General features: G+C 38.0%; 1 protein-coding gene across 4 annotated transcripts in view; it reads right to left on the bottom strand.

The window, feature by feature from the left end:
• The window catches only part of znf618 (zinc finger protein 618), a 37,976-nt gene extending 17,360 nt beyond the window's left edge, over positions 1-20,616 (bottom strand). For 2 of the 4 annotated variants that reach the window (XM_086097038.1, XM_086097042.1), the window contains exons 1-7: positions 20,190-20,616; positions 7,965-8,313; positions 5,398-5,475; positions 4,034-4,075; positions 2,246-2,335; positions 1,828-1,908; positions 1,022-1,111 (exon numbers count right to left, since the gene is read on the bottom strand). In XM_086097038.1, the coding sequence (XP_085953164.1) occupies positions 1,022-1,111; positions 1,828-1,908; positions 2,246-2,335; positions 4,034-4,075; positions 5,398-5,475; positions 7,965-8,289 (706 nt within the window). In that variant the 5' untranslated portion in view covers positions 8,290-8,313; positions 20,190-20,616. The remainder of the gene's footprint in view (positions 1-1,021; positions 1,112-1,827; positions 1,909-2,245; positions 2,336-4,033; positions 4,076-5,397; positions 5,476-7,964; positions 8,314-20,189) is intronic. The other 2 variants (XM_086097039.1, XM_086097041.1) reach the window with 2 other exon arrangements.
• Positions 20,617-20,946: the final 330 nt, after the last annotated feature.

The following is a 20,946-nucleotide window of genomic DNA, read 5'->3' as shown; positions in this document are numbered from 1 at the left end:
TTTGATCAGTGTTCCAGGGGGGCCACATAGGCTGACACACTTCCTAAACAGATGCATCACAAAAATGCTATTTTAAATATGGACAAAATACATGCTCTTTTTTAAAAAAAATTATACATGCTCTTAATAAAGTCAATTTTTGATAAAGCACTTCTAAATGCATGTATAAAAGTATGTTTGAATTAGGATAATGAAACTAGCTTTGTTTTGGAGAAAATAAGGACTCTTTCTGCACCTTTGAAAATAATAATAAAATAGATTTTTTTTAGAGCCTGTTAAGTCAACAAAGAATGAGTTTGAAAAATGAAACGGGCTCCAATCACAGGCCCGGAATTGTGCCTTGAATGCACCCACTATAACCATAGTGGCTTATTGGTCACAAAAAGTTGTGTAACAAAATATTAAAAGGTACCATCATTTTTGTCTTACTTTGCTACATGAGGTTTTTTTTTATTCACCCTGTAACAGGCAACTTGTTGAGGTCTTTTTACTCGCTATGGGGCGGCTGAAAAGCCACAGTTTAACTTTTACTTTCGGCTGGATGCAAATCTTCAGAGTCCCCAGTAGCTGTACTGCTTTTGAAAAAGTTGGTTGTTGCCGTAGGGCGTAATGCCCCCTTTAATGTCCACCATGGTACATGATCCTAGAGGGTCTTTAAAGCCACAATCTTGTCTAACTTTGACACATAAGTTACTCATTGCAGAATACTTTTTTCCCATCATTTTATAAAAAGGCAATGGCACATTACTTAACAATACTTTGCAGACACACTGGCTTGGTGTGTTTAATTATTGGCTCCAATATTGCACCATAACTGTGGAGCCAATAATTCATTTCAGATGAAAAATTAACTGAATTATTGGCTCCGCAGTTATGGTGCAGAGGGAGGAAGAGATCAAATATATAAGCCAATCAAGGGCATTAAAAGGTTATTTGATTCTACATTTTACAGAAGAGCAGAAAACACTGTTTCACTTAGGACCAATAAATAAACAAACTAAGAAACAAACAAAGGGCTCACTCATGGGTGTGTGAAGCGCAACGTGTTCCTGGTAGGGGTTGAAATATTTGTACTGCTTCCCGCAGAACTCGCAAACAAAGCTGCCCGTTTCTGCAGAAGAGGAGAAATCCATGCACAGGAAAATATGTCTTAAATTAAGCTTCAAACAAAATAGGAAAAAAACCAGTATCACCTAATATTCAAACTTACAGTACAGTATAGTATAATGTGAGTGTCAAGCACATAAACATTTTTTCAATTGGAGAGGAAATTACTTAAAGAAACAGTCAATTCTGACTTTGCAAATGGACTGCTCTGTCACACTTGCTCAAACCTTTAATAATAATAATAATAATAATAATAATAATAATAAAACCGGCACACAGACTAATTAATTGGTCTAAAAATAGCTTGAACCGGCCGATGGCCCAGTCAAGCCGATATAAATCGGTTTTATGTTGCTGATACAGCTGCTCAAAACTGATTTATAAAACAACCAAAACAGTCTAGTTGCAATCGATTCAATGCCATGAGAATGAAATGTCCTGGATGAATGAGAATATTAATCACAAGCGAGCTGTTAAAACTGCATCTCCTTGACTAAGTCACGCAAGACTTTGCCCGGGAGGGGGGAGAAGTTGAATGATATTTGATAATGATAATATATATATATATATATATGTGTATATATATATATATATAAAAATGTATATGCGCTTTCCCGCCTTTAAAGGTAGAAAAGCAAGAGAGCGCTCCCGGCCTGGGTTAAGTGAGGTGCATAAAAATGCTGGTGAACTGTGAAATTAGGACACATTAAATGGTCTTACTTGGTCCAATTTTAGGATAAGATTCAATTGGCTCCTCCTCTTTAAGGCCATCGATGGGTATCATGACTTGCTCATATGGATCTAAAGGAGATAGGGCATAGGATAGCTGTTAAAAGTTTAGCTTAAATTATTAATTTTCATCATAAAATGCAGCTTCGTTTGCCAGGTTGGATCTAAACAACACCCACAACGATTAAAAACTCCAAACACAAAGTCCCGTATGCAACGTAAAAATATATGTAGACATTACGGTACTGTACATTCTGACAGTGTTTACCTCCACCCAAATGATCAGTAGTCTGGCTACAAATATACTTAAGCCAAAAATAAAACTTTCCCTTCAGGATCATTGCTTAGCTCTCATTTTTATTTTTTGTTTATTCCATTTTCTTTTCAGCCCACTGCAATTTGCTGTTACCATCCACTGCGTGCAGGTCACGGTGTTCTTGGAAGCAGCTGTAGTATTTATACTTCTTGCCACAGATGTCACAGGAGTAACGGAAGCCACCTACAGATAAGCAGAAATGAGAGAAATGATTGAAAGTGTGTTGATTCACAGCCACAGAGGTCCCAAAAAAGTCCATGCCCTGAAAGACACTATTTGGTGGAAGGATAAATACAAATTGGTATTAACGGAAAATCCTGTGAATAAGAAAATGTTTTCCTCATATAAAATGTAATAGAATCATTCCACCTTACTATAGACTAAATCATTAAATAAAAACAACCAAAAAACAGATTTATTATAGACATTTACCAGTACCTAGATGTTATAGGAAAAAGGCGTACTTGCATTCCAACATATTTTAATGTCTAATGTTACAACTTTATGTAATGAATTACCGTGTTTCCAGAAATTGTTCGTGTCTACTACTGTGTAGTCTAGTCTAGTCTAGCATGGTGTCCCCTTTATACTTTTCGGAAGTTGTCATTGTTAAGCATAAACATTTTCTTTGTCTAAAAAGAAAAAAAAAGAAAATAAAAGGTTGATTGACTGTTTATTTATTTCGTATTTATTTGTTGAGTTATTGCCTAGTTACGGTGTTTTTGTTAGTTTTGAAAAGCTTCAGAAAAGGTTTAAGGTTAAAGATGGGGCAACGATAGAGCAAAGATTTTATTTGTTGTCATAAATTCTGGACTTATACATACAGCCCCCACTGGTTGATGGGATGGATGATCTTGGACTATTTTAGGATACATGTGGGAAAATTCTGACATCCCTTAAATAAAACAGGCGGTTTGCATTTAATTCGGGAGGCATTACAGTACAGTACACCCATTTTACAATAAAAATGGCAAAGTGCTGACATTCTGGAACACTCAGACAAATATTATATTAAAAAAGGTGCTGTAATTTTAATACGTAATCATCAAGTAACTATTTAATTGTGGGATTAAAAAAAAACAGGATGTAACCCAGCATGATAAATCATTAAGAATTTAATCCATCCTAATTTGTTGCCAAGGCTCCTCTGTGATCTACTCATTCGAACGAACCTTTTGATTCCACTCGTTTGTGTTTTTTTTTATACAACTACAGATTGTATCTGTCAGCATAAATATAATTTGGATTTCAAGTCCCTCCCTCATGTTGATACTACTGCCTTTAAGTGATGCATTTTCCAACTATAGCTGCTGTTGCATGCTAACAAGAAGAAGAAAAAAAACGAGAAAAAATACCAAAAAAACCGAGAGAGAAAAAAAGACAAAAAAAACCCATTTCAATCTCACTTTGAACTAATGTAGCATGGTTAGAGGATGACATGAAAAAGTGGCCAGCAACAACATACAATTGCATGTTTTGTTGCTTTCTGAATCTGAACCATTATCACTTCTAACGGTGAGTTGATGAACAATCTCAAAAGCTCTGATGCATATCAGTACCTATTAATAAAGCTGGTCGCGTTTTGTTAAAAGGTTTGAAGCAGTCTTATTTACCTAATTCTTTAGTGAGTGCATGTCGGAAGATTTAAAAATCTCATGTACTCTGAGGTAGGAAAATTATTAGTCCCCATCAAACTTCCATCAGGAATCTTGGGAAGGATTGGTAATACGTCCGAGAAACAAAATGACCTCAAACATAGGGGGTCTTGGCCAGCAAAACAGGGTAGAATGGCTCCGATCGTCTGAATCTGATCTCAAACTTTAAAGATGCAGCCATCTATTCATGTCAAAATCTAATACTTACTGTTAAAAGTATACTCACTGTTGGGCATTGGTTGTAGATCCGCAACCATGGTCTCAGACTCTGTAATTCAGGGGAAATCAGCATTAAAAGGTCGTCATACAAATAAACACAAATATTTATCAAGATGTACAGCTATCTTTCATAATAAAAAAATAAAAAAAATCATACAAAAAGGTTGGGGACTCTCCAACCAAATTTGTGCCCATCGGTGTGATTGTGAGTGTGAATGGTTGTTCATCTATGTGTGCCCTGAGATTGGCTGGCGGCTAGCTCAGGGTGTACCCGCCTAGTGCCTGAAGACAGCTGGGATAGGCTCTAGTAGGCCCGTGACCCTAATGAGGATAAGAGGTTCAGAAAATGGATGGATGGGTGAAGTTTGAAATGTGCCAATATATGTACAGAATTTTAGTCAACATTGTGTTTTCATTAATGAGTAAATCAAAAAAAATTATGACATTGTCAAAAATTTAATTTCTACAAAATGTCTCATTTTAGTGTCTGTTTGATTATGAATAAACAAAATGTTTATATTTGTGTACAACATAAATGACCACAAATTCACAGTCAATTCCCATAACGTCTGATTAACGCCCGTGAAGCTTGGAATCCTTCCAAAATTCTCAACTTCAAGTTCAAGTTCCCATTAAAACTTGCCAGAAATTCTCCGGCTGTTTACATCTTTATTCAAAACGGATTTCTTGAAACACAATATCCACAAACAAAAAGCTAGCATAGTAGGTAGAGATACTGTTCCATTCCTTCAGGAGTGGCAGCCCGCCATTCCTAATTGTAGCCGCCGCTCTTCACATTTCTAACTAACGCAGTTGGAGACTGGAGGGGAGTGCAGCACGCAGCTTTACACAGCATTTGATAGTGAAAAAGACGACCAGACATCATCGGTAACTTCGTCAACATCCGTTTTGTTTTTGTCACCCCCGCAGAAGAGAACAGTGGCTGACTTTTTCAGACCTCTGAGAAAGGAGATGAGATCGGTTTTATTTTAAGGGATCGGCCGATCATTCCCCCCAAATTATGGAAATTGGGGACGATCGTAATCGGCCAGTCAATAAGTGCATCCCTATTTATATTTTCCCCCCAAAAATCTTAGAGCTAAAAAAGTTGACATGATAGAAAAAAATAGGGTGAGTTTTGGATTCCGCACTCAAAGATTATTTAAAAAACAACAAATGTCAAATATGTTCCCCATTGTTCTAATCTATATACAGTACACAGTATGTACTGTATGTGTAAAATGTTTGGTAGTGTTTAAAAATGTGTAAAGTTTTGTGTTTCTACGGTCTACAACAGAAAAAAATAAATCAATGGCAGCCTTCTACTTGTATAAACACGTTAATATTTTTTGCTTTTTGTGCATCTCTTACCTCTGTGTGCCCTGACATGCGTCTGAAAGCAGTTGTAATACTTGTACTTCTTCCCACAAACTCCACATACATAGGAACCTACATAAGGAGAGAGGTTTTGTCAGTAGATATAATTCATCTGAATTAATAACTACTAGAAGTGGACAAGGCCGTATCTTTGTTCATATCATTTTCATTTTGTGTGCGTGTGTATGTGTGCGTGCGCATATATTAGACCAGGGGTTGGCAACCCAAAATGCTGAAAGAGACATATTGGACCAAAAAAACAAATGTCTGGAGCCACAAAAAAATTAAAAGCCATATGTAAGCCTTATATTGAAATCAATACATGCTGCAAGTGTCAATATTAGCCTACTTTCAAAATGACTATGTAGCCACAAATGCATAATGATCATGCATGGGCATTATGTTTATTTCCCCTACAGTGCATCCTGGAGAGACACACCACGTGACTACTCTGCTGCACGATGGTGCTTTAAGTATAACTTCTATTACAATATTATAGTACTGTATTATGTTTCGTTGCATTGATTAAATTATAGAAATGTTATTTTAAAAATCAAATTTTTAATGTCATTTCTATTTTAAGGATTAAAAAAATAAAAATATGGATTCTGCATAAATCTCCTGATGCTTGCTGATTGGTGATGTTGCCTGCCATTATAATGGCCCTTTCCTCCACTGTCTCGGTAAAGAGTTTGGAAAAATCACATGCCTGGCACCATGCAGAGCTGAATAGAAATGTTGCAGGCTATGACGCAAATCAGAAATGTTGATACTTAATTTATAGCACAAAAAAAAACAATAAGAATGTTTGTGTTATGTTTTTCGTCCTACAGAAATAATATCGAAACGAAAATTTATATTTTTCCCCTCAATCTTTTTTCCATTTTCATACATTTTTGAAAAAGCTCCAGGGAGCCACTAGGGCGGCGCTAAATAGCCCCATGTGCCTCGAAAGCTGCGGATTGCCGACCCCCGGATTACAGACAGCTAAGAGGCAGATGGATATTTTAATAATCAGCAACATGCAGGCAACATATGAAGGTGGCGAGTACATCTCGGACACGAAACAATTTTGTAATGAATTATTCCTACAGATATACTATATATGGTTGGATATGGATTGGAAGTGTCTTTGTTCTGCCATTTCAAGGGTGAAACAGGTTTGTGTCTTGATTTTCTGTTTCAATCTGTATAATTTCAGGCTTCATCAATCACAATTTCTGCAAAATACTGCCAAGAAAACAAGTATTTTAGGCTGAGACAATCACAAAAAGTATATGTGACTCACTAACTATGATTAGTAGTAGCACTAAAATACAGAGTTTAATGAGCAATGGTAATTGGTAGGGCCTGCCCAACTAATCGGCCTGACGATTAAATTGCCCAATACAAGTCCTTCAATCATTGGTAAATTTGCCAATATTTGCCAAGTGTTTTCCCTTGATATAACCTAACCATTTTTATAAAAAAGATACATGATAATCCTTTAAATTACTACACAGAAAACTATGTTAAAAGTAACTAATTACTTCATTAGGTATGACATGTATCAGTTAAACAGTCATTCAATGCTTCTGTTAACCAGTAATTCATGTAAGCAACACTCCGGTTAGTGTTGCAACTCATGTGGGGGTATTGACCGGGATGTCATGTCACTAATTTACATACAACAAAAAGTCATGGATTGTTAAAAAAAACAACAACACACGCACAACATAAATCAACCACATATGTGACAGTTAAATAAGTCACTCAACAAACTACTGGTAACACAAACACATGACAAGGATTTACATCCTTATCAGGGATGGGCGAGTACCAATACCAGGTATCAGTATTGGGCCGAAACTGGCCTTATTTTAAGGTATCAGGTACTGGCTGCTGATACCAACCCATATACTTGTGGGGTTAAAAAAATTAATCTAACATTGAGAAAGTCCTCATCGGCAGTAGATGGCGTTATACTGAGGCAATTTGACACATCTGCAAATCATCATCTGCGCCACAAAGAAAAGTCTATGTTTACAATTTTTTGCCCTTGTGTCGTGACATTTTATGTATCAAAAGTACGGTACTAGAGGTATCAGTACTCTGTATCCGTGAGTACCAAAGAGTGAATAATTGTACTGGTGTCAGTCTGAAAAAACTGTAATTGAACATCTCTAGTACTTATAAATCGATAATTCAAAGCATTGTGCCATGCAATGCATGATGGGAACCGAGTGCTTTTACCTTTATTATTATACTGTAGATATGAACAATAGGTAGCTAAAGCATGCTCGTCTGAAATTAAAGCTAGTACAGGCAAAGTGTTGGCACGTTATATGTTAGTGGTCAGTGGACGGCATGAAAACCAAAATATCAAGGATGCATGCTTGGTGTTGATAGCACATGCTTTGGCGTTGACAAACAACTTTTTGAAAAAGGATTTTCCGGTTGAAATTTGTTTTTGTTACACTCCTACCTGTAAGCCACTTTGTGTCCTGTCCCTAAGTTTGGAAAACCTTGATTTTAAATGGGAGTTTTTAACGTGTACGGTATGTATGCACGTGATCACACACCTATGCATGAGTCTGTGCTCTTGGTTGGGGGAGGAGTACCAAGAGCGAACATACCCTCCGTCTGGCCTCTGCGAGATCCACCACCGCTTGCTTTGCCGTCGGTTCCTCCGATGACTACGCAGATCTCCGCTGGGTTGGTGTCACCAAAAGTACCATTGCTCGTCTCTGTGGTGCCTGGTTCCTTCTTGATCGTGACTGGAGGCAAACCGGCGTCCTGGCTCTGGCTGCCCGCGTCCTGGCTGACCACAGCAGAAGTGGAAGGGGGACCGTTGCTCCCACCGCTCTCCAGGTCCTTGCCAGGATTGGGGGACTCTTGTGCACTCATGATTCCGCCTTCTCCAACCCTGGACTTCCGCATGATTAATGACAGAGAAACAGACAATGTCATACATTAATAACATGAGGCAAGCAACATAATTGGGTAATAATTACCTTACATGAGACCAAGAAAAAGGCATTAGCCACAAGCCTCATTAGAATAAATTGTTTAACGAAAGAGGAACGTGTTCAGTTTGTGTGTGGATCCAGAATTCCAGATAGCATTCCCCCCCCCCTTTTTTTGTTAATGAAATAAAATAAAAATCTTAATTTCTCAGTGAATAATGTATGACTCTTAATGAGAAAAAAAATCTGGCATAGAGAGGAGTTGGGTTATCTATTAAAGTGCTGATCCAAAATGGAATTGTTTGGCCTTTGCTGATGTTTGCGTTCTATTGATGCTTTGGTTTTAAGCACGAATCATCAAAGGAGCATACTGTAGAGCAGACAGCAGTCATTCCCAACCAGGGTGCTGAGCACCATAGTGTGCCGTAAAAGATTATCAGGGGTGCCACGGTAATTGATCAACAACTGAACAACTTTACACATTACAATTTACACAACAGCACTGTACTTGCAGCATTCGTTGAAAATTAGTTTTCCTACCAGATATTTTGAAAGGTATTTATTTTTACTCTTGATTGTTGTGTTTTATTTAATTTTATCAATTTAATTTGTTTATCAGTTTAAATGGGGGGAAAAAATTATATGCAAAAATGAAATACTTACATTATGATATATTTTTCAGTCATGTCACCCAGCACTACTAAGCACATAATTGTTTAAAAATGTGTTTATTTGATATTAATATGCACCAGTATATTTGCCTTTTCCACAGCTGTGTTGACCTATTATTAAGGATTAAAAACTATACAAAAATACCCAACTTAATTCAGCCTTTTTTCTCTGGGTCCTTATTTTGAATATTAAAAATAAATAAAACAATAATAATAATAATTATCTATACTGATTGAAATGAAATACCATACTTCAATGAAACATTGTGATAAACTTTTCAGCCATCTCGCCCTGCCCTACTGTAAATTCTATTCATACATGTTTCCTGTTCAAGTGCTTCAGATTTCATGACCAAAGGACATTATAGTAGTAGTGCAGAGCTGGAATCCTCCCTCCACACAAATAGCGGAGGAAATGGATGGGTTTATCAAAAAAAATAAAAAATAATGATGCACTGCTACACCCTACTGGCAATTTTGCATCATTACCACATTTCAAGCGCTAGAATTTCAAGAAAAACTGCTGTGACTGGCTGGGAACCAGTACAAGGGTGTGTCCCGCCAACTGCCAGTAGACAGCCGGAATAGGCTCCAGCAAGCCCACGAACCTTGTGACGATAAGCGGTTCGGAAAATGGATAGATGAATGCATCTGATCCTTCTCTACTCCTACCAACAAAAAACGAAAAATCTCATTGTTGTAACAACGTTTTGATTCTAATGGACAACTTAAATGGTCTTTGGCATTTAATAAGTGTGCTACAGGTGAAGTAAGGAAACCGTGGTAAAAATAAAAATAAAAATGCAGCTTGGATCACTTTGTCATCCTAACAAATTAATGAACATGAAATTATCATTGCTAGCACCGATTGAATTGATTGCATTTCTTTCACACGTGACATAATGTGTATGTAGAAAAATAACTTTACATGCAGTTGGATTTTCTTTAGTTTTTTTCTTATTTTTTCTTCTTCTTAGATTTATATATATATATATATATTTATTTCTAGAAACTCAAAGACGCTTCACAATGGATACATTATTCGTGCACTCACACATTCACATTGTGGTAGCGGTAAGCTACTTAAGTAGCCACAGCTGCCCTGGGGCAGGCTGACGGAAGCATGGCTGCCAGTGTGCGCCTTCGGCCCCTCCGACCACCACCAAACATTCGCACCTTCCATACACCACAGTGAGTTGCACTGGAGACGATGTGTGTGAAGTGCCTTGCCCAAGGACACGACGACACATGACTTGGGAGAGCGGGGATCGAACAGCCGACCTTCTGGTAACGACCGTCTCTACACCCTGAGCCACGGCCACCGCTAATGGCTTAGTCAATAAAAAATAATTCGCAACAGAAAGTCAAGCTCCCCCTGCTGCCTATTAGTTGCAGAGCTCTTCCTGCAGCCTTTTAGAGCTGGCATCTCGTTTGCACACGGGGCTCGAAGAGAAAATTGAAACGATGGCATTTAAATGTCAAATGTAAGAAGATACAACTTAAATGCCAAAAAGTTAAGGTTGAACACAAAGGGGAAAAAAACAACTACCGGTACTTCCTGTTACTTTATTTAGGAAATGTAAGTGTGCCTATTCAACTAATTTCTCAGCTCATCTCATCTCTCAGCTCATGTTCTCTTTTTGTTACCATTGCCAGTTAGAGATTTCTGTTTGTGCACCCTATTTTAAATTTTTCAAATTCACTGAAGGAGCCTATTTCCTCAGTCTTCCCTCACTTTTCGCAGGTGATGCATTCCACACCCGCCCGCGACAGGTTAAAAAAAAAAAGGGGGGGGGGGGGTAAAAAAAGGTTGTATTATGAATGTGTACAACATTTTGCGGTTCTCACGCTTATTAACGTGTTTGCGAGGAACCAGTCGGGCAGTGCGGAGTGGTAAACAATGTTGCAATAATATGACGTCAAACACTACACGCGGTGGGCGACACCCTCTGTTCGACATCGTTGCTGCAGCAGCCTGTCAGATTGGTCAAAAATGTGGCCCGGTCTGAATAGGGCCAGATCGGATTTTGACATTTACTAAAATCAGTGTGGACAGTCAGCCCTAAAAATCGGACTTGAGGAGGAATCAGATTCTTTGGAATCAAATGCACCTGCAGTCTGAACGCAGCCCTAGAGTTTGCAGCTATACATGCTTGCAAGGAGCAAAGTCGTGACGTCACCACGTTGAAAGCCACCTTGCCTTGCTAGTCTCCCCCAATTCAATGCGGCATTTTTTTGGCAAATCTGAGTCCTGCTCGCAACTCTCTAGAGTCAATACTGACATAAGGTCCGTCAGTCCGTAGCTGACAAACTCTCGGTTTTCTGACCAATGACAGACCGGCAAAATTTTGTAAATTGCCCACCTCTGCCGACAGATATTTTTCTCCTTCTACAACTAATACAGATCATGATACAGATATGTTTAAAGGGAGGCTAATAATAATAATTGAATAGTCAAATTTGAATGAATAAATGACTATTTGAGTTTATGGATACTTTGTTATTGCTACTAAAACAAAAACTTTTAATCATTGCTTATTCAACGTTCAATGAATACTGAATACATTTTCAACTTTCAATGAATATTCAATTAATATCTGGGAGATGTGGACACTTTGGCTCCCTATTGCTGCTAAACAAAAGCTTTAAAGGTAGAGTATTTAAATTTTTCAATTGAATTCAATTCGAATTTTTATCTCACTCTTCAAAAGAAAAAAGAAATGACAGGGGACAGAAAGAAGTAAAACTTGTGATATTTGGCCCTGATCAACACAAATTAATGAATGACAAACAGCAAGCAGTCAAGACGCTTTCAATGTAACAATTCTATAAAATAATTCAGCAGCATGTCCTTGCGCTATATGTATTTTTCCAGTAAATGTGCTTTTATAAAAACAAATTTTTTAATGCAGATAGACTGAGATTATTTAGTTTTACAATCCAGATTGTACCACAAACTGACACCTTGAGTTGAAAAACATTGTTCTTTTTGTTTTGTTCCATTATTTAGGTTTGGAAAAAATATCCGTTCCTCTTAACTCTTTGACTGCCAAGCATTTTGAGAAAAGACGATGTGTGGGTGCCAGCTGATTTAAGCATTTTGACTGATCTTTCAAGATCCACAGAAAGTTTTGTGTTTGGACTATGGAAACACAGATACTACCAAATGAAAGATTGAACTCTCATCTTTCATCAGTAGTTTCTACCTTATTCCGTTTTTCAGTAATCAACAATAGAAAATAGGTTAGTTTCACCCAAATGCTCTGTTTTGGACCAAAATACGGAGAAATCAAGCTTTCTGTGAAACGATATTATTTCATGCACACAGTGAATTTAACACCTTTTTTTTCCATGAATGAGGCCACAAACACCTAAACAGTGCTTTACTTCTGTAAAACACTACCACCAACAATGAAAATGTGTTTTTTGATAGCAAAATACGTTTATTTACATTCAACAGTGTAACAATTTGACAAAACAATTTGGCAAACTATTTACAAATGTGTGGATGTTTCAACTACAGTTTTTCTTTTTGTGAGGTATATTGTGTAAAACTCGCAGCAGAATTTGCACCACAGATTAGTTTCACTGCGATTGCCCCTTCGCGTGCACTTTCTTGCCGGCCTTTTTTTCCGGGGAGTAGCAGGTATATACTACAGTGTGTGTTTGGCCATGTTGTCATCAAGTCTACTCTCAGGATCATGATACGGTGACCTGTTGTTACGTCTGGCTTCCTCATGTCCTTCAGTTCCTATACCGGGTGGTAAGAGATGTTCTGATCCAACTTATCCACTCCATTCATGGTGGCATTGTAGTCCAGAACCAGTGCCTTCTCCGTGATCAGACTGTACCCACTCCTCCGATGAATATGCATTGGACTCGGGGTACTCTTCATCGTCCGATTGAACGTCCGCCTGTGCAGAAGTGCTCGTTTTCCGCCGTTAACATCGCTAGCCGGTGAAGCTTTACGACGTGATCGAAGCCGCCGCGTCAACGCTTCCAACTTCGGCGTCAACGCTTCCAACTTCGGCGTCAACGCTTCCAACTACGGCGTCAACCTCGGAGTCACCATCATCATCATCAATGTGCTCTTTAGCATTGGTCGATGCTTTTCGTCTTTGAAAAAAATGCTCAAGCGTGAGCTGCTTGCAACCGGTCGCCATTTCTCCCCTCAACACTCTAGCTCCGCCTCACGTCTTCTACTGACTCCTATCCGATCTTGTCCAAAGAGTCATCGCTGCCATCTAGTGCCCAAAAATAGTCATTATACTAACTCGATCTGCTTGATACTTTCAGCACATCTTGCCAAGGCTTTCCTCCACCCGTTTCCCAAAAAAACAACAACAAAAACATAGTGAACGTCTTTTAAAGTCTTTGGCGGCACCCATTTGGATTTTACCAAACGTTATTAAACGTTTTTGGCAGTCAAAGAGTTAATTTGTATTCACTTTCCCTTTTTTTTTTTTGCAGGTTAACTGGTAAAAATTTCATGATGGGCTTTATACATTATTTTAAGGCAGTTAAACTCCATCAATTCATGACATTTTAAAGTTTATAGTTCTATAAATAATGGATTAGTGCGGTCTCTGTATCCGCATCCGAAAATGACACAAATAGCACCTTTCTGTAGAAGAAAGATGGGTTCCGTGCAGGTTTTGCCAGCACAGCCCCACACTTCAATGCAATAGGTCAGGTATGGAACAATCAATGAATTATATAACAATTAACAAAGCATTCTTTTTCAATGATTGGAATCAGCTTGTGTTAGAAGTGAGAAACCTCCAAAATCTAAAGGACTCTGGCCCTCGAGGACCGAGATTGCCCACCTGTGATCTAAGGTGTCAAATGCTTTTAGTAAATCCACAAAAACACTTACTAAAACATGTTTTTATCCATGGCTGTGCAAATTTCTTCAGTTAACTCAATTAATGGCATGGTAGTTGAGCGATTGGAGCGAAATCCATATTGGCTTATACTTAAAATTTTATACTTATCTATGATTTTATCGGCATCCAATTCTTCCAATGTTTTAGAGACAGCTGTGGGAGTAGAGATATAGGTCTGTAAATTAAAAAAAATAATTTGGGACTACTTAAGCTATTTTCATTTGGTCTGGGAAAATTCCAGTTATAAATGATAGATTACAAATGTATGTGAGAAGCTAATGTATGTGATTTGTTTTATTAGTGACATATTCAAATCTGTAAAAAAAAATAAAAATTAATTACTAGCAAAATTTTTAACTATGTTTAAAATTTCACTAGCTTGTACGGCTTCAAGAAAAATACTGTTAACGTTATTTGGTATGATTTCATAATCGTCATTCCACTGTGAAGCAGATAATCTGCAACTAGAGAACACTGTAAATTACTACAATCCTGCCTAGAAGTGCACGACCTTTTAAAATATCATTAAGACCCACAAAAAAATATATATAATTCAGGTGAAAGCCAACCTGTGCATCACATCAAGGGATTTGCAGACCTCTTTTGATGCATCTGGGACACATGTGCATGTTTCAACAATCACAAGAAAAGTCAATTGACAAGGCTTTCATAAAAGGCTTGCTAGGTAGAAGCCTCTGCTCACAAAAAAAAAGATCAAAGCTGCCCATCTCAACTTTGCCAGAGAGTACCTGGACAAACCTGAAGCTTTTTGGAAGTCCCTTCTGTGGAAGGATGAGTTCAAAATTTAACAGTTTGGTCACAACTAAAACAGTCATGTTTGGTGAAAAGTCAACACTGCATACCAGCAAAAGAACCTTCTCCCGACAGTGAAGCAGGGTGGTGAGAAAGTTAAGTTCTGGGCTCGGTTTTCATCCTTAGGACCTAGACAACACCATATAATCCAGGGAATCATGAATTCAGAGGAATATTGTGAAAATCTGGATTATAACCTGAAGCCGTTCTTTGTGAAGTTACAGCCTGGTAGAAGATGGATCATGCAACATGACAAGAATCCAAGGCATTCCAGCAATACAGCCAAGGAATGTCTGAAGAACAACAAGATTCATGTTCTGGATGTGCCCAGTTAAAATCCTGACTTAAATTCTGTCAAAATACTGTGGTGAGACCTGAAGCGGGCAGTTTATGGTGGACGCCCATCCAACCTCTACCAATTGGCTGCCTTTTGCAAGGAAGAGTGGCAAAAATCCCTTTAAGTACAGTTTATGTCGTGATTTGTGTCCATAATGCTGTGAGTTAGTCCTTGTTGTAATGCATCAGAAGTTTAGCAAAGCTAAACCACCAAATTAGTGAATATACAAAAAAAAAAAAAAAACGAGTGTGCAACTAGTGTGGCGAAAAAATGCATTGATCTATTTTATTGGTCAGTCAGTCCCAATTAGGGACAGATCGATTATCGGCTAGGCCGATTTTTAGTGCTGATATTCGCCATTTTGACGAATATCAGCGATTCTGCATTGGTCTTTTTTAAAAATTGCATTCTTAGGGCCAACGGAGCAGCCATTAACAGCCGCAGGGTCTTGACTTATATGAAAATTAACCTGAAAATGTTTATAACTTTTGAATAGAGTGTGTTAATATATACACCAACTTTGGCTTGTTTGATTCGTTAGAGACACAGCCATGGGATGTTGCATGGCAACCACTCCATGCGATGGCAAATGTCCACTGGGCAGCATTATTCTGCTCAATGCAACAACAACAAAAAACTTTTTTAAATGTCCCATTATTCACATTAATTAATGTTCCCCCATAGTCAATCCAAAAATGTGTCAAAGGCCCCTAGATTTCCTTTTAGACATTAAAAACAGCGTTTTCGCATCCTCCATTAAGAATCCAGTGTTACCACTGCTTAGCTACCAAAAATAATTGCCCTACATTTATGTTAAAGTGCTGCTACATGTACACAATAATGAAGGAAATCAATCACTCTCAGGAACATCACATTTAAACTAGCACTAACCGAGGTTGCCGTTTTAACTTTGCCCCAAAAAAATCCATCTGCTTTGCAAGTCAAATACTGTACACTGGAAAGGAAAATCCAAATATGAAATACAAATTTGCTTAAGGGATCAGGAAAATGTTTGCACTCTCAAGAGGGGGAGTAAAAATAGGAGCGAGTTAAAAACGGAGGACGAACGGTCACTTCAATCACTACTTTCACTGCATTGGTTTGAATTATCCAGAGCTGAGACAGGGGGGGGAAAAAATCCTCTTTCCTTCAAACATACATTTTGCTATCCGCTCATAATAAATGTCTTCTAATATTGAGCTTGACCATCATTTCAAAAAGTAATAACGCAAAGAAATACATAAATCCCCCACCAGCAACCCAACTCTAACATACACACACATCAGAGACTATGCAACAAACTGGCGTCTAGTAAAATTCCAGTGCTATTCGCTCCACAACCCCCCATAAAAAACATTTTCAATCTATATGTTAATGCTGTGAATTAAATTTTAATAACAGGAGATATTGAAAAGCAGACTTGAATCATGCAGAAATAAATCCAGAAAGATCAGAGCCCTAAAATTAGAAATTCAAGACAGCATCCGATCTGCAGCTAAAACCCGTGTAGGCTGGCAGATTAAATTTTTGATGGAAATCAAAATTACACTGCAAACATACGCGGGCGCGGCAAACCTGGCACCATTGTGATTTATGGATTCATTAAACCTGCACCAGTTTCAGCCCTTCCCCATTTTTTTTTTATCACGCACAGAAATTACATTTGCTGATTCCCCCCTCCCCCTCCCAGAAAAGCAACAGAGGCCCTTCACAAAATGGTCATGTGAAAAGAAAAAAAAACCAACAACATAATTTTGTGTACATAACCGCTGCACGTAAACATGCCTAATTTTCACTGCTGCTGCAAATGAATGTCCTGATGCATTATTCATCAAACCAATAAGGTTCATTTTTACAAGGAAAAGGAGAGGAAGAAATATGAGTGGGAAAGCACACGATTTTATGCGGCGGCCCTAACCCCTGAAAAGCAATTTCCCAGGGACTAATATAAATTAAGCAATTTTCAGACATTTTCAGCACAGCCACTGAGAACACAAGAGAACAGTGGATGCCTGCTATGCTCAAAATGGATTCTAAAAGGCTCATTTTAACCCACATCACTCATCCGGAATAGTGCCTAAAAGGACTGGCGAGGAATCAAAGAAAGCAAATCTTTCTTCTTTAGAAAATAGAAACTCTGGTAGCAAGTTGATATCGACTAAAACAGAAACCCCTTACTGTGACGAGATAGACCACTGTCCTTTTTACACAGACTAGAAATTTCCGCCATCTGTTCTCCAAATATAACCCTACAGGTTTTGTTCTCTGCTCTTAGTATTATTCATAAGAACATACGACAGCGGCAACTCTACGGCAAAAGCACCGAAGGTCATAAAAAATCAAATAAATCACTAAAATGTACCTGCATTTTTAGGATTGCCAAGCCTCTAAAATGTTAAGATGCTAGCACATTAGTATGAGCACCATCAACGAACATCAACCGCCGTTTGTTTTTCATTGGTTCACTTTTGACTTTACCACAAGTATTCCAAAAGAAAGAGCAGAGTCACACTCTCACTGCTCAAGTCAAACGTTTGAATCGAAACTTGAAGACAACCGTTGACTCTCAGTCACATGACGTCAAGCACCAGCATACAACTCAACGACCTACGTTTAAGAGCGTCAAGTGACACTGCAGCACATTTTACATAGAATCAAATGGATTGAAGGCATGTTTTGCTTTTTCTTTGATTTCTTTTGAGAAACGCTTAACAAGAAGAATGTGAGAAAAATGATATGCAACACATTGCTCACATTAAAGCATTATTTGTTGTCACTTGTCAGTCTCATTACATACTGTATGATTGTACAGAGGTCAACTTATTTTTATACTTGTATAATTATTGCCAATTTACTATTTACATTTAAGTATGGCTACAACTAACAGAATTTTTTTAATTTGATTTCCATCAATTTATTAAAAAACAGGACATTGTTTCAAATTGACGGCGCAGAAAATAGGCAAACAAGTTAATTATGATTCAGTAGCTGGATTGGTCTCTAACATGTCAGAAAATATGCAAAATTGAAAAGTAAAACAAGCACTTTGTTTCAACACAAAGATAATCAGTCTGCTTTCATGGAGGACTAGATAAATCAGAGAATATTTACTGTTGAGAAGCTGAATTTCTTTTATATAATTTTTAATTGACGATTAATCGATTATCAAAAATAATAAAATGTATTTGATCATAAGTTAGTTGGTGATTAATTGTTCCACCTGTACAACTAAGTTTTATATTGCTTTAAAATTATATATATATTTTTTGCAATATTGAATTAATTTGCTGAGCATGCAGGGTCACAAACTGTAACATGAAACCAGTCTTCTGGCTCCAATCCAGCATGCACACTTGGTAGCAATTTAAATTAAACATGAAAGGACCTTTTTCAAACACTTCTATGTTCAAATGTATCTGGTTTGAACACATTTTGCTTTAGTATGTATGTGTTGGGGGGGTGATAAACGGCAGCGACGTTAAACCAAGATTTTTCCGGATCTGAACCAGACTGTGCATGTGGAAGCAATCAAAATTTTACATGGAAAATCTCATTTAACATGTTCAGACGCTTGCAGCTTTGTCAAATCTCTTCAAAGCTACTTCTGATGTGTTTGGATCAAATTACATTTTGTTCCCTATCTTCAAGAGATTTGAATCAAAATTAAACTTTCTTACTTCAGCTAGTAAGATCCTAGATTGTGGTTGCTCAATCATTAATTATGCATATGGCAAATGTTTAAGCCTTAGGGAGGTCTACTGCTTAAAAAAAAACACATCAATTTTTTTTATTTGAGATTAAATTTCAATTCAATAAACAAAGGCAGACTTGTCCTGCCAGATTTATTATAATTTTGCAGCAGCCTACTGAATTTATTATGAGGGCTTGACTTGAAGGTCAGCATTCAAATTACCCCCAGCAAAATGGCAACCACACTCAAATAGAAAAAGCAAGCTGAGCAAAATACAAAAAGCGTCCACAGGATTAATAAAATAAACCACAGGAGTGTTGCTTGTGATTGTTTCTCCTTCAATCGTTGCTGCGCGGTTCATTTTGGATTATTTTTTATTTTTATTTTGCATGCAAAATTCCCAATCTCTAGGATTCACATAATTAGCAAGAAATCATAAATCCTGAACCATCAAGGAGAAAATGAAAATCGGGTTGAAATAAAAGCTTTGAAGGCAACAATATAGTCAAGTACAAGTTAAATTGTTTTGGGTTTTTTATGTTTTTGTTTGGGGGGGGGTGTAAATCATTGAGTTTACCAGATTTGTCACCCTGAAGCAAAACCATTCAAGGCCAGAGGCTCCTGCAGGGGAATAACACAAGGGAGGAAAAAAGCTGACTTGCATCCTGCTGATGAATGCAGATTTATTTTTTTAAAGGTCATTGTGATTTTATTAGGTTGGACATCAAAGTAGTTTAATTTCCATTTGAAGCAAAACAATTGCAATTACAATTTGACTGAAATTTTTCAAAGTGAGTCAACAAATCCCAAACTAATCAAATTATGTTGACTGTATTAAATTTTTTCAAATGGCTGCCTACAGGTGGCGCCAATCAGCCGTACATTTAGGATATTAAAAAACGTCCATCTTGTGTAAAAAAAAAAATGGTGGTGAAATACAATATATGTTTTTACGCGAGGACGCCAAAGTAACGGACGTATCCATCTATTAAGCGTGTTAGGCAGTCAAAGAAGCACCGAGAAGCGGCGTGAATGTGGCCTGAGTACCGGAGAGAGAAGGGGGGGGCAACTCCGGAGCCCTGCTCAAATTTGATGGAAAATTCACACAAAAACATGGCTGCAGGAGGTTTTTGTGTGTGATTAAATTGTTCCTCCCCTTCCTCGTCGCCCTTCATTTCGCCACCATAGCTCGCTTATAGCACCGGTTAGCTCTTATTTCCCTCACCACATGACCCAAAAGTTACAATTCCTAAATAAAATTCCGCGACAAACGAGCAAAAATTGCTCCTCAATGATGGCTGCACCTGGTTTGGAAAGCGACCACTGAGCTGACGCGTCCATTAGTCAAGTGGAACAACCATAAACTTGACGTTAGCTCACTGCTGAAAATTTGTAAATTCATTTTTTTCTCCCCAAAAAATTAAATTAAGCGATTTGACATACCTCCAAAAGCGCCGTAGATCATGCGAAAACACTCCCGACGAAAAAGCCTCCCTCCCCGGCCAGGGGTGACTGCAACAACGGCTTCCTCCTCCGGGGGAGGGGAAAAAATGTGAATTAGTTATGAGGAAATTCAAAAATGTTAGAAATTTCCCTCCAGTCTTGTGTTTGCCCCCCCTCGCCACCTCGACACGCTACGTTACATTTTTTGGAGCAAATAGCGTAACGAGTCGTCAAAAAGACGACAGTTCCGATCGTGCAGGTTTTCCGCTCGCGCATCGGGAGAGAGCTTGTGTCGCCGTTCCTGGTGAGGAATTTTTTTCGTCCGCCATACACAAGGGCAGATTCCAAAATTACAGCGCCGGCCTGCACTAGCCTACATAAAAAAAAAAGGAAAAAAATGGTGGAGAAAAAAAAGTCTGGGAAGAGGGGAGGGGGAGGCGAAGGAGGAGAAATATGTTGGCCGACCAAAAAGGTTCACGGCGAGTAACTTGTGATACGTGGGAACTAACTCAAGTCTTCAAATGCTTCCTATTATGTAGCTGACATATGTGTTATTTGCCATCATGACGAAGAATGTGTATCTATTTTATCATTATAAAATCCTCCCATACATATACAGACGATGCATTTACTGCCATTTGGTCAGTTATATCGACAATGTCAACTGAGCTGAGTATACATAGGAATTAGGAATCGTAGTCAACCGTAACTTTTTGGTTGGCCAACACTTTTATTTTAAAAACCAATTGGACATTTT

This window comes from Leptonotus elevatus, chromosome 15, assembly GCF_054856555.1.
Source record: "Leptonotus elevatus isolate MCC_2025b chromosome 15, RoL_Lele_1.0, whole genome shotgun sequence".
Classification (NCBI taxonomy): domain Eukaryota; kingdom Metazoa; phylum Chordata; class Actinopteri; order Syngnathiformes; family Syngnathidae; genus Leptonotus; species Leptonotus elevatus.
This window is presented reverse-complemented; position numbering and strand designations above follow the sequence as displayed.